Source organism: Arabidopsis thaliana, chromosome 3 (assembly GCF_000001735.4).
Source record: "Arabidopsis thaliana chromosome 3, partial sequence".
NCBI lineage: Eukaryota > Viridiplantae > Streptophyta > Magnoliopsida > Brassicales > Brassicaceae > Arabidopsis > Arabidopsis thaliana.
The window spans coordinates 13,052,492-13,071,724 of record NC_003074.8 but is presented as its reverse complement, the minus strand read 5'-3'; the positions used below and the strand labels follow the sequence as shown (position 1 = coordinate 13,071,724).

Here is a 19,233-nt window from a genome sequence, read left to right as displayed (position 1 = left end):
AAGCAAACATCAAATAAATTCTCAGGATCGTCAATGTTAATTCAATCTTCTCCTTTGATTAAGTTGAATCGGCTTCTTACCAAAGCTGGTTCTGCTTCTTACTTAAGCGATTTTTGTTGGAGTCATCGGAAAAGGTAATTGCCTCTAAAATATCTTATTTTACAGAAATATGTAACTGCCGCTTCTTTTTATAGAATTTGGATCGGTTAGCAAATATATCCCATTAATTTTGGTTAATTTACCACAACTATTAATAGCCCATAACCTCTTATTGTAACCCTAATTTTCATTTAGCGATCTCCACACTCTTCACGTCTCACCACCGTAACTCTTCCTTTCTATAGGTACACCGCAGATTGATATTTTTATTAGAAAGTTAACGATTTTATTCTAATTAATATTATATTATATATATATATATATATATATATATATATATATATATTACATATTAAGAGGTATACCACATGTGTATATTTTTATAAAAAATGAATTCTATCTTTAAGATGATATATAGACATATGTTATTTCTTTTTAATGTATAATACACCTTGGGACAATTTTTAGAACTAAAGAATTTAAAATTTTAAGTTATCTATATATTTTTGAATATTGTTACTTTGTTTAGTTTTTAAAATTGTATAATTATATTTTGATTATTAATTATAGAATTTCACCCATAGTATATATCATGGGATCATCCCGTATTAATATCAACTCAAACACATCCCACCATATAATTTCGTCACGTGAAATTAAACATTATTTTGTCATTTTTTCTAAAGTTTAAATGTTTATAATATTTGAAAATTTGAAAAAATAATAATATCAATCCAAACTTTATAATTGTATTTTGATTTTATATATAAGATTTCACCCGTAGTATATTGTCCCGTATTAATATATTTAATTTTTTTTATAAAGTATAACTTTTTAAAGGTTTAAATACTTTTAAGAAATTTTAAATATTTATAATATTTTGAAATTTTTGAAGATTCAGTTCTTTAAAATAGAGAATCAGAGTAAACCGGATAACATTTTTACTTTTGGATGCCTGATAAATCAAGGTTCCGGTTCATTCTTATTCAAAATCATTTTGGTTATTTTTAGAGTAAGACTCTGAACCATTGCCCAATTTCTTAAGCAATGTGGAACTTTTTATACTTACTTTTTTTCTTCATCGATTCAGTAATATATGTCTGTTTTAAAATTTTTGAATTACATCATATGCAAAAAAAACTATTATTTTCTTAACTATATATATTTTATATAAAATCAAATAAATTAGATATAAGTACAACTAAAAATGAAAGAAAATCATATATTTATATTTAATGTAGATAAAGAATTTTTAGGAAATTCGTAATTAATTGAAGGTAGTTCAATAATGATAAGATTTAATTAAGGATATAAATTTAGACAAAAAAATTTGAGATAGATTTTATAGGGACTAAATATGTAATAGAAAAAAAGTTAATTTAAGTATTTAATGCAAAGTAACGAATTGTAAATTTTTAGTAATAAAATATTTGATTGATATATAATTTGTAAGGACCTAACAATTATTAGTAAATATTTAAGGGATTTTTGGCCAAAAGTCTACCAAAAATGTATATGTAGATTCTATTAATTTTTGATCATAAATGTAGCTTTGTGGATGAATTTTCGTTGTTAATTTCAAACTTTGCAACTGAGTTTATTTATTTATTTCATGTATCTTTGTAGACATGGGGACTTGGGATGACTATCTCACTTATAGAAGAATGATGGATCAAAACATGTTGGGATCTAGTTCCCAACAGATGAGTGATTCCCCTGCAAATGATTCTCCATCATTTGAAGTACCAGAGACGCCTACAAATGAACAAGGCTCAACAGATCTAGCAGACTTAGTGACTCTTGACCAATTGCTTTGATCTGGAGGCCGTGCAAGCATAAAGAAACTTGATCCGAGAAGAATGAATGGTGATGGATGGTAAATTTCACTTAAAGTTCTGTTTATAATTCTCCAACTTTATTCTCTGAGTTTTTGTTCTCTTAATATGAGACCGTATTTAGTGACTTGTAGTTTGTTGTTCTCTTAATATGACTTGATCCGCTAGCTAATTGTTCTCTTAATACTTAAAGTACATAGTAAGATTATTGGTTTGTGAATAAAAATTGATTTATAATTATGTTAACTAGCATTGATTTCCTTGTTTATATAAGTACGTAGTAAGATCATTGGTTTGTGAATGAAACGTATCATTTATTATAATTATGTTAACTAGCGTTGATTTTCTTGTTTATATAAGTACGTAGTAAGATTATTGATTTGTGAATGAAACGTATCATTGATTTATAATTATATTAACTAGCGTTGATTTCCTTGTTATATAACTACTCGTTTATACATACTAGGTCTGAATACACAAAGTGGATTACTAAAGCGGTGAAAAAAATTGTGAAGAGCGATTTCAAAGAAATGGCTCCTAATTGGTCAATACTCTTAAACGATAGCAAGCTACGTTGGTTCAAAGCTTTTGCGGTATATTTTTAATATTTGTTTTGTCAAAGTTTTTATGATTAGTGTTACTTGATACACATTGTTATTTATTTAATTTTTATTCTTTTTATTTGATCTTGTAGCAAAAGTATAATTGGCGTTATAAGATAACAACACTTGTTCAACATGAGTTTGAGACTTTGTGTGCATCTCGTTTGCTGGATATGTCCATGAATGGAAAAAGGCATAGAAGCAAGACAAGGGGAAGCCCCAATGGATGCTGAACTCTCTTTGGATTAGTCTTATTGCTTTTTGGGAAAACGAGAAAAGCATCAAGAGAAGCAAAGCCAACTCCAAAATAAGAAGAGCGATCTTGGTGGCTTAGGGATAGCTAAGCATACATGTGGGTCAATTTCATATGTCCGGAGAAGAGAAGAGATGGTAATTTGTATTATTTTTGCATATAATATACTTTCTGTCAAATTCAGTCCAAGTTTTCTATAATGACATATTTGTGTGTTTCAAAACTGTTTAGCGTGATAAAGTGACAGGAGAACTTCCAGATATGGTTACTTTTATGGAAGCAACCCATAAGAGAAAGTCTAATGGTATATTTGTGTGCAAAAAGTTGAGTTGATCGCCAAAAAATATCGAAACATGGAGCACCAAATTCTCAGTCAAAGAGACAATGACGATGGTGACACTTTGGATACTAACAATCTTACACAAGAAGAAATTGATGCCATTTACCAAGGGGTAAAATGCTGAAACTTCTATTATTTTTTAATTATACTTCATGTTTTTTTTTTAACCATACTTTATGTTTTTAATACTTTTTCTTATATGAATTGTAACATGCAATTTTTAAATTTCAGGAAGTTCTAGTGAAGAAAGGCAAGAAATTTGGCTATGGTTCAATTCCGGTAGCTGATCCTACTGTTGATGCATCTCCAAATTATGAAAAAATGTATCTTGCGACTCAAGAAAAGCTCCAGAAATCGGACCAAGTGATTGAGGGAATGCTGCTGAAGTTTAAAGATGTTGATTTTTGGATTACTATGATGCAGAACAAATTTGCAAATGAAGTTCCACCTTCCATGAGAGCAACAGTGAACACCAATGGTGGTCTTTGAATTCAATTAGTAATTTGGTTTCATTAAGAATTTAAGCATTTAGGATTGTTTTTTAATATTATGTTTGGATGTTTAAGAATTCAATATTTGAAAATGTGGATTCGGATCCGTTAGATGTGTTATGTCTAGCAGAAAAGAGGCACAATCGTGACAGTTAGCGCAAGTTGAGTTCAATACTGAAAAAAATGTTTCCGTGCATTCAAAGAAACAAATTCGGGTGAGGGACATCTCACAACGTAATGCGTACTCAGGTTTTCGTTGTTTTGTTGACGGGTCATGGAAAGAAAGTGATAAGTTTTCAGGACTAGGGTGGTTTTGCACATCTATAAATGGAGGAGCGTCAACCATGGGAGCTGCAAACTTGCGTAGAAGTCTATCGCCTCTCCATACAGAGGTCGAAGCTCTTCTATGGGTAATGAAGTGTATGATTGGTGCCGATAACCAAGAAGTAGCTTTTTCACAGACTGTTCAGACCTTGTGAAGATGATGTCTTCTCCAACCGAATTAAATGGCCAACGTTTTTAACATATTTGGAGGAGTTCATATCGACAAGGAAGAATTTGCTTCTTTTTCTTTATCATTAATCTCTCGTACTGCAAATGTCAAGGCGGATTATTTGGCACGAAAAATTCATGTTGAACCGCTTCACGTTACTTCTGTAAACAATTTCTAACATTTTTGGCTCGTTTAAGCCCTAAATAATATCTGATTAAAAAAAAAACTAAATTCTCAATTGACACATTATAATCTGAAGTCCAAATTCAATAACAAACAACAACAATCAAATTAAAACATAATTTATAAATTCAATGACTTTATTTAGAAGCACAAAACAATAATGATTTTAGAAGATTTAAATCTTATATTTTATATAACCAAAATCTTCTTCTTCCTTTTATCGAATTTCATATGAAAATTTTTCTTAGTTATAAATAACTTATTTATAAAACTTCACTTAAAGCAACAAACTTCCAATTATAATTTTCCAAAAGTTTTACATATAATATGGATTTCAGGATAATAAAAATAATTAAAATTGTTGACAAAAAAGGATAATTTAAATTACAAATATAATAATACTATTCCTACAATTTTGTATTTGTAGGTCCAATTTCCTACCAATTTACTACAAAATTATTTCGATTACAATTTTCGTAGGAAATTGGTAGAAAATATTTCTTATCCGTTTACTGCAAAAACATTCCTCATGCTTTTCTTGCTAATTTCTTACAAATTTTTCTACGACAATATATTTTCTTACGAAAGTCTGACGACTAGTTTTGTAGGAAATTTCTTACGAATTTTCTTTGAACTATATATTTGGTGACAATTTCGTAGGAATTTTGTAGGAAATATTTCTTACCAAATTTTAGGTCAGAAATTTGGTAAGAAAAGCTTATGTTTTCTTAATTTTTCCGGATCGCACTTGTCTCCCTCTCTTTGCGGAGATCACTTCCTCTCTGTACGGACCAAAACTACAGTCGAAGAGAGAGAGAGAGGAGAGAGAGAGAGAGAGAGAGCTCACGTCGTGTGAGAGAGAGAGAACAGCTCATGTGACCCGTAAAATGATCCACTAACAATTTCCCTCCCATTTTCCCGGTGTGTCCAAACCATACCCGAAGATAAGTTTCTTTGTGATTAACAATATCTTTGATATTATCGTTGACTTCTTGCAAGTTGCAAATGAAAAAGAAAAGAAAATGGAATGAACAAAGTGGTATTGAAGATTAGAGAGATTCAGCATCCACTTTTTAGCGCAAATCATCACTTCCCTATTTCTTCACAACTAATTTGAAAAATACAAGAGAAAATATCTCGTAAAAAGTTATATAAATACACATAAATACACTGTTGAAGCATAACAGAGGCACGCATTATATTGAGGTTAGCTGTTAATGAATAATCACCCAATCCCCGCCAGTCTTCTGACACTTCGTCCCGCCAACACAGGGCTTGGGTAATGGCTTTGGAAGCTGCTCAGTTGTCATGTTTGCTCGCTAGAGAGCTTCAAGACTTCGACCAGTCTCCCCATCTCATCAAAGTCAGTCACTTTTCTACTCTCCATCTTGACTTGCTATTGTTTATGTCCTTCAATTTCAATTTTTAGAACAACAATTGATGATTTGGAAAATGCCAGTTTCACCTTCTAAGATTTCGGTTTGTGTTATACTATGAATAGTTGTTAGTCTTAAGTCTTTTTTAGTGTCGTAAATTTAATATACCATTGTCATTTCTAGTACTCGACACAGATTCATGTTTTGATGATACATTTACTTTAGATAGCTTGCTAAAGACGTTTGCAAAACGATTAGTAATGGCTTTGGTATAATCCTCACGTGCACTTGAGGATGCAATGTCATGATCTGTATTTTCTGGTTCTACAGATTCGGTGTGATAGTCTTCTTCAGTGTGTAAAATCGAATAGTGGTTCACCCTCATCTGGAAAATTAGTAATTGGTTTTCATGAAATAAGTACATCTAAAAACATGTAGAAACATCTAAAAATTAATAATTTAGATTAGAATATACTATGTATGATTGTGATAGCTAAACTGAGATGCTTTTCTTGAGCATGTAATGTTTTTTTTATATAATTTGTAGAAGGAATATAGGTTGTCAGGTTGTGTCTAATTGGTAGACCGTCTGTCCTAATTTGGCTCCTTCGGTAGGTGTAGTGGCATATGACAAAAAATGACATTTTCAAATCAGAAAGTTTATACATATAATATAATTCAGACCAAATAAATTACAGAATTTAGTAGTTGATAAATCAAATGTATTATAGCAATTCGAGACATAAAGAAAAAAAGAATAGTGCATACCAAGAGTGTGTGATTTTCACTTGAACTTGCTGTTCGACTAGGTAGGCAAAGAATCAACCATTAGAGTAGTTTAACTTTGATATAGAATAAGTAGTTTGCAAGTTTGGTGACGAAAGTCTCTATGTATGAGAAGTATATATAGTGGTATAAGAAAGTGGTAGGGTTTCTATGGTGAATGCAGAAGAATTATGAATTGGTGTATTATGGATTAGCAATAGCGAGTTGTAGATGATGATGTTATGAGACGTTAGACACAAGAGTATTTATAGAGTATTACTTAGGTTAAGAATCCCTAGCTCTCTACACGCAAACAATATTCTACCCGCATCAAATCATGGCAAAAATCTTTGGATTTGTTAGAATTTTGGTATATGCCTGATTATAATTCTTTTGTAGACATAAATTTGTTTCCGAAAATAGATTTTTTAAAGATATTGAAGTGATTAAATCTCTGTGAATGAATGCAGATTGATGACTATGGGCGGGGGCAATAAATTTGTTACTTAGAATGGAGTATATAGAGTAATTCAAGCGAGCAAATAACGGGATCTGAATTGAATGAAAAAAGTTCTAACGGAAATTGAGGTTACGGTTACTCTGGAGAAAATATTATGGTAAGATTTGCTTTAGAATAAGTATATGCATATTGTGGTCAGAGAACAATGTATTTATGGTTAGTTTAGATAAAATCTAATTGTTGAGATATTCTCATATATTACGAAATATATGGTCCATATTAAGGGAAAAAATTAAGAAAAATACTTGGGTTTCACCTCCTCATTCACCCCCTTTTTAATGACCAATTACAATTGTACATGTCATCTGTTTAACAAATAAATAAATTAAAATCAATAAAACAAAACAAATTAAGGAAATTGTAGAATTTTGATTAAGGAAATTATTGGTTTGGGTTTTAAAAAAATTGATTAGAGTTTATATTTTATAAATAATTAAAAATATATTTTGTTTGGGTTTATAAAATAGTGGTTAGGGTTTAGATTTTATAAATAAACAAAATTATATTTCGGTTTGAGTTGATAAAATAGTAGTTAGGCTTAGATTTTGTGATTAAACCAAATTATATTTTGGTTTGGGTTGATAAAATATTGGTTACGCTTTAGATTTTGTGATTTAATTTATTTATTATTTAAATAGATGACATGTCAAATTCTAATTTGTCGGGTGAACCCAAGAATTGTTCAAGAATTAATGGCAAGTGATTAATGGCATTTAAAACTTTAATCTTTTTTGAAAAGTAATTGTAAATATGGTTAGTTAGGATTGAGTATCGAATTTTACTAATTAGAAATTAATCATTAAATTTCGTTGAGTTTTAAGGAACTGATTATGCAATATTTTTAAGTGGTACTTAATAAATCCATTTTTTAGCAACAAAATTAATGCAATATATGAATTGTTCATTTTTTAATGAAAATATCTTGTCTGATTGAATTTGTAAGGACTAAACATATATTTAAAAAATTGATAAAGGATTTTTCACCCCAAAATCCTTATTAAAAATGTATATATAGATTTTATTATAATTTTATTATTATTGAAAAATTGAATTGTCAAGTATCCAAATAAAAACATAGTAAAACCTTACTTTTATATATATATATATATATATATATATAAAGATTGGAAAAATAATATTGAATTAAAAAATATGAAGAATCTATAATATTGTGCTTGGTGTAGGGTTTTAGGTTTTAGGTTAAGTGTTAGGATTTTTTTATTGTTTTGATTCATATTATTTGTTAATCAAATAATAATAGTAATCTCCATAAATGTTTTTGCACTTTTAGATGATTTATATATTTTTATCGTAACTTCCCTTAATATTGATGGTTATGTGTTCCATTAGTGTCTTTTTGTCGTAACTTTCTTTGAAAGTATTGATAATACTTTTTGTTATTGTCTTTTTATCGCAACTTTCCGCAAAATATTGTTAGTTAAATTTTCCGTTTATTTTCCACCTTACCAATCGTGTAAAACATGAGTAATAGGATTGCTGCCAACCTTCGTCCAAAGAGTCCTGCGTCATCGATACGCCGGGAAAGAATTTGTCAATACTCTGTTTTCCACTATGATGATGATGTGTGAGTTTTTGGAATCATCTTAATCATATCAAACATATCAACAATGTTTCGATCGATCTTCTTATTTTGTTTTGTCACCGTGATTTCTAAAGCTTGAGGTCGTCGGATAATCTGATTCAAGTGTGATCCGAGCGGCTCCTCTATTTCACCCTCCAGCTCGTGAGCTTCACCCACCTCTGGATTGTTTTGTAACAAGCGAGAACTTGTTGCAACCACCATTTTTCCGAGAATCGATCGACTCTAATACTAGTGATAACGATAGTTGAATGATAACATTATTACAACGTTCATAAAACACCGCACAACTTCTCACCTACAAGAGTCTTGACGAGAGATTCTCAAGCAAAACGACGAGGAAAGACCCAGAAACTTCTAGAGTTTACAATTTTTGGTATAAACTATGTTAACAACTTTTCCATCACCAACTATCGCCGTTAACGTTCAAGTTGCTCATTTATTCTCCAGCTCATCATCAACACGTGTCTCTTCGTCCCACGGCCATGTTTAAGGTCAATGCAGCAGCAGTCTCGTCCATGTTGACCTTATCTCCTTTGACTCTCCAGTCAAAGCAATGCACCATCATTCCTATTGCGGTTCCTACAAATATATAACCTAGATTTACTCCAGGACATCCTCTCCTTCCGCTGCCAAAAGGAATGTACTTAAGTTCTTGCTCTCTCTCCTCTTCTTTTTTGCTTGAAGTAGTTAAAAACCTCTCTGGCTTAAACTCATCAGGATCTTCCCAATAATGGGGATCTCTCATCACAGCATAAGCATTAACAACAAGAGCTGTGTTCTTTGGTACATAATAGCCTTTAATCGTACATCCTTCTAGGACTTTCCTTCCAAACACAGGCGCTGGTGGGTGCAATCTTAGCCCTTCCTTGACGACCGATTGCAGATAAGGGAGGTTTGGTAGATCCTTCTCTTCAATCAGCCTTGTTTTTCCTACAACAGAATCGAGTTCTTTTCTCAATTTCTCAAGAATGTTAGGCTTATTAATGATTTCTGCCATTGTCCACTCAATTGTCTGCGCTGAGGTGTCAGTGCCTCCAAGGATAAGCTCATGTAGTCAGAAAAATCAAGAACAATTAATTTTGTTGTCTTAGGTTCTCAATGAATCCACACAGTGAAAGGAGAATTTACCGCGAACAACGACTTGATATGGTTCCTAGTGATCTTATACTCTGCATTTTCATCTCGATAAGCTGCCAACAACACGTCCATCATGTCTCCACCTTGAAAGTCCGGTTTCTCATCGTGTTCCACAAGAATCTTTTCCAGAAACTCGTCGAATTTGCGGGAAACACCCAATATCTCTTTTTTGAACAGTGAGATTCCGAGTATTTCAAACAGCCTACGCAACACTTGTGTCAAGAAGATTTTCTTAACCAAGGCAAATGTCTCGGTGACCAATCCCCTAACTCTTGCTGCATCACCATTCTCCTCTAAACAACTCCTACCCATGATCATTTTGCAGACGCTATTGTTAGTCAGCTTTATTGCTTCCTTAGCAATCTGGACAGTCTCGCCTTTCATTTCCTTACTAAGCAGGTTTGTGTGAAACCTTTCTAGTTCATCTTCACGGACGTGTCGTAACCGCTCGAGTGCCTGAGGTCCGAACAGCTTTGTGACCATGAGCTTCTTCATTAACCTCCAGTAATATCCATAAGGAGCCACTACAAAGCTAGAAGACCCAAAAAAGAGACACTCGTCAATCGGAGGGTGGCCATGGGACGAGATGTTCACGTCGTGCGTCTTGAAGATCTCGTAGGCCACATTGGCAGAGGATTTGAGGACAACGGGGACATTGAAAAATCGGAGAAGGAGAAGAGGTCCATACTTGGAGGATATATTTTGAAAGGACTTGTGAGGTAGAGTAGAGAGTATAAGGTGAAGATGACCGATTATCGGAAGAGAAGGAGGGCTCGGAGGCAGATCACAGCCTCGTGAGTCCTTTGGCTTCTTGAAGACGAATACAAAGAGGCAAAGGAGAGAAAATAAGGATATAAGAATGAAAATGAGGCAATTTTGAAAGTCAACGACGATTTTTGCTCTTGTTGCTCAAAAGCAAAGTCGCAAATGAAACCTAGTGAATAATCCATGAATATATATTATAGCATATGACCAAGCATTGCTTTGTTCATTACATTAAAAAATGTTTTATGATTGAAAGAACGTGATAATGTTGGGTGGCTCAAGGAACAAACTAAAAATAAATAGCAATCCTTACATAATAAATCACAAGTAGATTTACAAGGAACTGCAACATTTTCTATTGACACATGTCTTAAGTCCCAAATCTTCATATTTTAAGTTTGTAAACAAATAAATTTTATTTTTAATTTTAAACAGAACCAAAAAAAAAAAAAAATACGTGAGAAGATTTTTTTTCCTTAAGGATCTCAAAATCAATCTCCACTTCTCAACAATAGAACAAAAAGCTTTCGAATATCTCAAAATCACTTATTTTCTGTTTATTTCTCACTTTTCTTCCATGATTTTTGAGATCAGAAACCAGAAATATTTTTTATTGTTTTTTTTTTACAAACTTCTTCTTAACTGAGATTTTTTAAATTCTATTGTTTCTCTTTTTCTCTACTGAACCTCCGTCATTTGATTTAAATCAAAAGTAAACTTTCCAACAATTTTAGATTTGATCCCTTCGAATAAATATTAAAATCTTCCCGATTATTTTTACCGACACCTGTCTTGAGTCCCAAATCTTCATATTTTAAGTTATTAAACAAATAAATTTTAATTTTAATTTTAAACAGAAACCAAAAAAAAATTACCAGAGAAGATTTTTTTTCCTTAAGGATCTCAGAACAATCTCCAACTTCTCAACAATGAAACAAAAAGATTTCAAGTATCTCGAAATCAATTCTTTTCTGATCACTTCTCACCTTTCTTCCATGATTTTTGAGATTAAAAAACCAGAAATATTTTTTATTGGGTTTTATTTTACAAACTTCATCTTCACTGAGATTTCTTAAATCTCTATTGTTTCTCTCTTTCTCTACTGAGCCTCCGTCATTTGATCTGAATCAAAGGTAAACTTTCCAACAATTTTAGATTTGATACCTTGGAATAAATATTGATATCTTCCTATTCTTTTTACTGACACCTGTCGTAAGTCCCAAATCTTCATATTTTCAGTTTTTAAACAAATAAAATTTTAATTTTAATTTCAAACAGAACCAAAAAAAATATTACGAGAGAAGATTTTTTTTCCTTAAGGATCTCAAAATCAATCTCCACTTCTCAACAATGAAACAAAAAGCTTTCAAATATCTCGAAATCAATTCTTTTCTGATCACTTCTCACCTTTCTTCCATGATTTTTGAGATAAAAAACCAGAAATATTTTTTATTGGGTTTTATTTTACAAACTTCTTCTTCACTGAGATTTCTTAAATCTCTATTGTTTCTCTCTTTCTCTTCTCTCTTTCTCTACTGAGCCTCCGTCATTTGATTTGAATCAAAGGTAAACTTTTTCCAACAATTTTAGATTTGATCCCTTCGAAGAAATATTGATATCTTCCCGATTCTTTTTAATGAAATTTTCTGTTTGGGCTTATACATATCTCTTCTTCGATGTCCTTTGATTCGGATCAAAGGTAACAAAAAGTGAATGTGCCTTAGATGTCCCAAGGTGACAACTAATGTCATGTGATGAACATAGAGATTTAAGATTGACTCTTAATGTAGAGAAGGTCATTTGTTGCTGTCATTTGAAAGCTTTCTCCCAAAAATGCTAAATGCTCGTTCTCCTTCTCGTTCAAGCAATCTACAACTAAAATGAAGCAATACCTAAAGATCTAGAAAATAACCAAATAATATGAAATTTAGTTTTACTTACGACTCCACAAAATGATTCAGGATTATAATTTAGTTGCACCAGTTTTACTCTATCTCTTTCGCGGTGTGCAGATTTTAAGGATTCAACATCTCTATAAACTCGTTGTTAGCCTTTATGTTCATATTACTTAATGGAATCAGACTAAATATATTGATTAAAGTTTATTGTGTTCAATCATATTTCAGAGAGAAACAATAAATGCTAAGCAAAGTGCATAAGAAAACTAGTTTTTTTTTTTTTTTTTTTTTTTTTTTTTTTTTCTAACAATAATATTTCGTTGAAGTAACAAGATGGATTAGGATGGCTCTGGGGGTGATGAGTACAAAGATTACTTTTTTTTAATTATCTGCCCCTTTCGGACAAGCCTAGTAGCAGATGTTCTTCTCTTATCACTTGTATGTCTTTGCTAGCTGTGTGTTTTTCCGAGTTTGCATATCTTATCACTAACACATAATGGAAAGCTTCTAACGTGTTGGGTTTATATCAATACGTAGGTAAGTTTTAGAGTCTCTAGTATAAAAGTAACATTTTCAACAGAGAAAATAATTATTCAAAGCATTCGTAACTAAAAGTCAATTAAACAAAACTTGTAACCTTTTAAGAGAAACGTGAATCTAGGAAAATTGAGGAGTTTTTTCTTCCACTATATATGGATATTGTTACGCAATAGCTGATTTTAAATTTATCTATCCAAATCATGTACTGAGAGTGTTGTAATAATTAAAAAAATGAGAGAGAAGCAATCCTGAAGAAAAAAAAAAAAAAAAAAGAAAAGCAATCCTGGCGATTCGTTTGGAGATTGTATCTCTTCGTCTCTAACCGTCTCTCCTTTCCTGAGAGTGTCCTTCGTCGGTTACCGGCGGTTATGTCGGGATGGAACAACGGCTTAACGGTTACCCTCTCAACCGCTAATCCCCTTGTTCTATATAAATCATGTGTCTGTCTCTGGAATCGTTTTGTTGACCAGAGTGAAAGTGCTCCTTTCCCTTTGTTCATTCTAATCATGACGGACAAGATCCGAAAGCATCTACAAGACATCTCCTTGGGAATCGAAGATGAGATTGTTAATCTCCCCTTAGATCTCTGTGAAGATGCTGCAAACGAGAGCAGATTCAGTCTCATAGTCAAACCGACGAATCCAAGGAAACAAAACCTCAGGGCTATGCTCTCTACCATGCCGAGACTGTGGGGTGTGGGTGATGAAGTAACGGGGAGAATCCTGGAGAACCGGAAAGTCCAATTCCTGTTCCAATCTGAAGAATCGATGCTTTCGGTTCTGCGTAGGGGACCTTGGTCCTTTAATAATTGGATGTGCGTTGTACAGAAATGGACCCCCCTTCACTCCGATGAAGATCTGAAAAGGATCCCCTTTTGGGTTCAAATTCGTGGTATCCCCCTCAACTTCTTGACATAACGAATGGTTATCTCAATAGGAGAGAACATGGGACACTTCATGGAAACTGACTTTGCTGGAGAAGGTGCGGTCTTGGTGGATTATGTCCGCGTCCGTCTTCTATGGCACATCAATAACCCACTCCGTTTCCAAAGGATTTTCCAATTCGGAGATGCGGCTACCGTCCTGAAGTTCCGTTATGAAAAACTGCGAAATTTCTATACCCTCTGTGGAATGTGGAGTCACGACGCCGGTGAATGCCCAAATGAAGAAAATCCAACCCCTGACGAACCGGCGGATGATGACGACGATGATGAAGACCGGTTTCCAGATGTCCCTGATGATCTACTTACGCCTAAAAAAGAGATGCCTATGGCATCTAATGCCGCTGAAACGCCGTCGGGCTCAAAGAAGAGGAAAACTCCTCCACCGCCCTCTTCAGTTCCAGAAGACATCAAGTCGCCTCAATTAGTCTACAATGCTATGCGTCATACTTTTGCTATGGAAGACACACAAGAGCAGTTCTTCAAGCGCAAGAGAGGCCAATCTGAAGTGTTTGAGAGACGTGACTGGTTTGTTGTCCCAACAGATGTGGGAAGTTCTTCAACAACAAACAGAGGATCAAATGCTACAACAACACCAACCAACAACAGTGATGGTACGGTGGGCCATAAGCCACCGGAGTCAGGATGAATACAACCTTTTGGAACGGCCGAGGAGTGAAAGGGTCCTTGGTAGTTCGACGCCTCAAGGGAATTAAGGCGACTTATTTCCCGGACATACTCTTTCTGGTTGAGACGAAGAACCCTGATGATGTAGTTCGTGATGTGGCTGCTCAGATAGGGTATGATTATGTCAAGTGTGTTTCACCGTTAGGCATTGGTGGTGGTATAGCTTTGTTGTGGAAAAAGTCTGTTTCCGTGTCTTTTCTTTCTTTTGATGCAAACTTATCGATTGTAAGATAAATAATAAAGAAGCTTCTTTTTATTTCTCTTGCGTTTATGGGCATCCTAAAAGAAAGCTTAGACATATATTGTGGGAAAGACTTTCAAAGAATTGCAATACAAAGGAAAGGGCCATGGCTCATGTGTGGGGACTTCAATGAAATCCTTAATGCTAATGAAAAGAGAGGTGGAAGGGTAAGAGAAAATTGGAGTTTTGTTGATTTTAGAAACATGGTGCAAAATTGTAAGGTATCTGATTTACCTTTCACGGGCAATAATATGACGTGGATGGGCAAACGCAAAACTCATATGGTTGAATGTTGGTTGGATCAGACTTTTGCGAACGATGAATGGAGGGCAAAATTCCCGGCATCGGAGATCGAATATCTAGAAATGATTGAATCGGATCACAGACCAACCATTATCAAAATTACGAGAAGTACAGAGAGAGGCAGAAGATGTTTTCATTTTGATAGCAGATTATGTAACATCCCGGAAATAGACGCAGTAGTGGAACAAAGCTGGAATCACAAAGCAGAAGGGGTTGCAGCTTCAGTTTCTGATCGAATAAAAGGATGCAGACACAATTTGTCAGCCTGGAAAAAGGAGAATAATACAAATTCTGCTAAGGAAATCAAAGAGTTGACAATGGCCATTGATAGGCTCATACCGATTCGTGCGTTACTGTCGACCAAATACATCACATGCGATCACAACTGCGCCAAGCCTATCGGAATGAAGAAATCTATTGGAAGAACAAAAGCAGGAACCAATGGATGAAAGAGGGTGACCGGAATACAAGATACTTTCACGCTGCAACGAAAAACAGAATTGCTCGAAACAAAATCACATCGATCCAAGATACCACGGGAGTTGATATTTTTGGTAATCAAGCCGTTGCTACAGAAGCGGAACGTTTCTTTAAAGACTTGTTTTCATGTTCCTCCAATCCAGATCTGACAGCAGTGATAAGCAGAATTAAGCCTCTTGTTACTAAAGAGATGAACGACAACCTTCTGGGTGATATCACAACTGAAGAAATCCGTAGTGCTTTGTTTTCTATTGGCAGAACTAAAGCGCCAGGTCCCGACGAATTCACAGCAGCTTTCTTCCAACAATATTGGGAGATTGTAGGACCAGCCATTGCAACAGAGGTAAAAAACTTTTTCAGCACTGGGGTCATGAATAAGGAATGGAATCATACAAATCTTTGCTTGCTACCAAAACTCAATCCTCCAAAAACAATGAAAGATTTCAGACCCATCAGCTTATGTAACGTCTTGTATAAGATCATTTCCAAGATTCTTGTCAAGCGACTTAAGTCCATACTCTCAGAGGTTGTGTCAGAAAACCAAGCCGCATTCATACCGGGACGTCAAATAACAGATAATGTCCTCATAGCACACGAGATCCACCACTCCCTACGAGTTTGAAAGCGATGTTCCAATTCTTATATGGCGGTCAAGACAGACATTAGTAAGGCTTATGACAGAATTGATTGGCGGTTCCTTGAAGCAGTACTCCACAAGAAAGGTTTCGACCCAAAGTGGGTATCGTGGATCATGTCATGTGTGGGCTCTGTCTCCTTTTCAGTCTTGATAAATGGCAGGCCTTATGGTCGATTCAACGCAGAACGAGGGTTACGTCAAGGTGACCCGTTGTCTCCATATTTATTTATCTTATGCTCTGATGTGTTAAGCTCACTCTTGGATCATGCGCAACAAGAAAAAAGAATTCAAGGCATCCGTATCAGTAATGGTGGTCCTGCAATTACTCACCTCCTCTTTGCTGATGATTTACTATTTTTCTTGAAAGCAAATCAAGAGAATAGTCAGGAACTGTTGAAAATCTTCAAAGAATATGGGGATGCGTCAGGACAGATGATAAATTTGGAGAAATCATCAATCACGTTTGGCAATAGAGTGTATGAGTATATGTGTGACTATGTCAAGCAAACGCTCAATATTCCAAACACTGGCGGGGGTGGGAAATATCTCGGTTTACCCGAACAATTTGGAAGAAAGAAAAAAGAGATGCTCCAATATATTCAAGAAAAGGTCAAACATAAAATCTCTGGGTGGCAGAACAGATTCCTCTCAGCAGCAGGAAAAGAAACCTTAATAAAAGCAGTAGCCTATGCGATGCCGATCTACTCAATGAATTGCTTTCAACTACCTAAGGAAATTTGTTCTGAAATCAACAGCATGATAGCTCAGTTTTGGTGGGGTTCAACGCCTGATAAGAGGAAACTCTCATGGGTTTCATGGAAGAAAATGTCACGCTCTAAGAAAAATGGTGGGTTGGGATTTAGAGATTTGCATAAGTTCAACCAAGCTCTATTGGCAAATCAGGTATGGAAACTGATACAGCGACCTCAATCTCTTTTATTCCGACTGCTTAAAGCACGATACTTCAGAGATGGTTCAATACTTAACGCTACCAAAGGAACACAACCATCATATGGATGGAACTCTTTGCGTTTTGGGCGAGAACTACTTCAAAGTGGATTACAACTCGTCATTAGAGATGGAAAGGATGCAAAAATAGGGTTGGATCCCTGGCTACCGACAACTCCGCCGAGACCACCTCTGGTTTTACCGGCCGTAAATCCTGAGGCAAAAGTACAGCTACTAATGGATGAGATGACACGACAATGGGACACCTCCAAAATCTATTCCATGATTGACCCCATTGACCATCATTTGGTAAAAAGGTCTATATTCCCAGAAGTCATCATCGTGACGATTATATCTGGAACTACACTAGTAATGGTATCTATACTGTGAAGTCTGGATATTGGCTAGCGAATGAGTTATCAGATTCCGAATCTAGTCCACAACCTCCTTTGGCTGCAAGCCCGGATATTGCAACAAGTATATGGAGATCAAATCTCACACCAAAAATCAAGCACTTCCTATGGAGAATGGCATCAGGAGCCATTGGTGTAGCATCAAACCTTCGCCGAAGAAACATCAAGGTCAATCCTCACTGTGCTTACTGTTGTAATGAACTTGAAACAAGTGACCACCTGTTTTTTCATGCGACTTTGCAACCTCTGATTGGAGAGCGGCTGGATTCCCAACTCATCTAATTGGCGACACCAACGTGTCATTGGAGGACAAGTTACGACATTTGTTCGGATTACACAATCACCCTCATTTAGACAAGCTTCCTCAATGTCTACCCTTCTGGCTAATGTGGAGATTATGGAAATCTCGTAACAATCTAGTCTTCAACAAGCAACCCATGGATTTTACTAAGGTAATTCAGTTGGCAGTAGCGGACACCCAAGAATGGCTCTCTACATCTAACGACCCTACTAGTAAACAGGGGAGTCAGCAGCAACTGCTTCCTCTACGGTCTCAAACACAAAAGAAATGGAAAAAACCAAAACATGGATGGGTTAAATAAAATTACGATGTTTCACACCATGAAGGAGACACTGTGTCGGGATTAGGGTAGATTATTCGGAATACAGAAGGATTCGTCCTCAACTGTGGTATGGGAAAATATGAAGGTTGTTATACAATAGAAGAAGCTGAATGCACGGCCTTAATTTGGGCAATGCAATGCACTTGGGGTTTGGGATATCGTTTTGTAGAGTTTGAAGGTGATAATCAAGTCATCAACAGATTAATCGCTAGCAATACAAAAAACTTACGTCTCCAACGGTACATCTCCGACATATATCCATGGAGAGCAAGTTTCACCTCAGATACAATAGGATTCCAATATCGGGACGGGAATATGTGCGCAGATTTTTTAGCAAAAAATGTTATTTCATGTCCGGAACAATGGTCTTTGTATCACTCTTGTCCTAGTTTCTTACATATTCTTGTAAGCCATGATAACGATTATGCAAGTTAATAAAGCTTTCGAAGAAAAAAAAAAAAAAAGAGTGTTGTAATAATTCTATCATGAATTTTAGATGAATATTTATCGAAACGTTTTCCATTATATTATGCGAAGAGGTATACCAAAAACGCGACGGTAGATATCAAATATATTTATACTACACTAAAAATTACAATGATTAGTCAATTGAATGGAATATTTCAACAGTTCAATTAAACGTTACAACAATTTATCTAAAAATATTTTGGTAAGAAAACAAATTAAAATAATAAAGTATCAAGAAAGATGTAACTGTACGTAGATATCAAGTATATCAAATGTTGCAGTTGTTCGTCTAATAAACTAAAAGTTACACATGTTTATAAAAAATAAGGAAAAAAGATTGTTAGCTATACAAATTATAGGAGAATACATGGTCACATATGCCAAGTATATTATTGTATGTCAAGTTATACGCAGTAAATATATTGCATGACCACATATATGACATACAATATATCATCTAGTTAACATCATAAACATACAATTTCGGTAAACTGGTTATTTACTCTGACATTGACCAACAAAAAAATTCAAAAAAATCTTTAAAATTATTTTTAATATTAATCAATTAGAAGATATATTTTTGGTGTTGTATG

General features: G+C 34.4%; 2 protein-coding genes, 2 long non-coding RNA genes and 1 pseudogene across 5 annotated transcripts; 3 read left to right on the top strand and 2 right to left on the bottom strand.

Moving 5' to 3' along the window:
- The first annotated feature begins 2,678 nt into the window (after nt 1–2,678).
- Nucleotides 2,679–2,946, top strand: AT3G06275. Its single transcript, NR_141239.1, has one exon. It is a non-coding gene; the product is annotated as an other RNA (long non-coding RNA).
- On the bottom strand, nt 2,679–3,087 carry AT3G06265. The gene has a single exon (NR_141238.1). It is a non-coding gene; the product is annotated as an other RNA (long non-coding RNA).
- Nucleotides 3,088–3,142: 55 nt separating this feature from the next.
- On the top strand, nt 3,143–4,099 carry AT3G32050 (uncharacterized protein; the record flags this gene model as incomplete). Its single annotated transcript, NM_114028.1, has 3 exons — nt 3,143–3,241; nt 3,361–3,610; nt 3,921–4,099. The coding sequence occupies 3 exons, from the start codon at nt 3,143–3,145 to the stop codon at nt 4,097–4,099; spliced, it is 528 nt and encodes a 175-aa protein (NP_189748.1).
- A 4,857-nt stretch (nt 4,100–8,956) lies between these two features.
- On the bottom strand, nt 8,957–10,677 carry AT3G32047 (Cytochrome P450 superfamily protein; the record flags this gene model as incomplete). Its single annotated transcript, NM_001035719.2, has 3 exons — nt 8,957–9,608; nt 9,689–10,596; nt 10,671–10,677. 3 exons carry the CDS (start codon nt 10,675–10,677, stop codon nt 9,015–9,017), a joined length of 1,509 nt encoding a protein of 502 aa, NP_001030796.1. The 3' UTR covers nt 8,957–9,014.
- Nucleotides 10,678–13,406: 2,729 nt separating this feature from the next.
- Nucleotides 13,407–18,595, top strand: AT3G32043 (annotated as a pseudogene; the record flags this gene model as incomplete). The annotated part of the gene is made up of 1 exon: nt 13,407–18,595.
- Nucleotides 18,596–19,233: the final 638 nt, after the last annotated feature.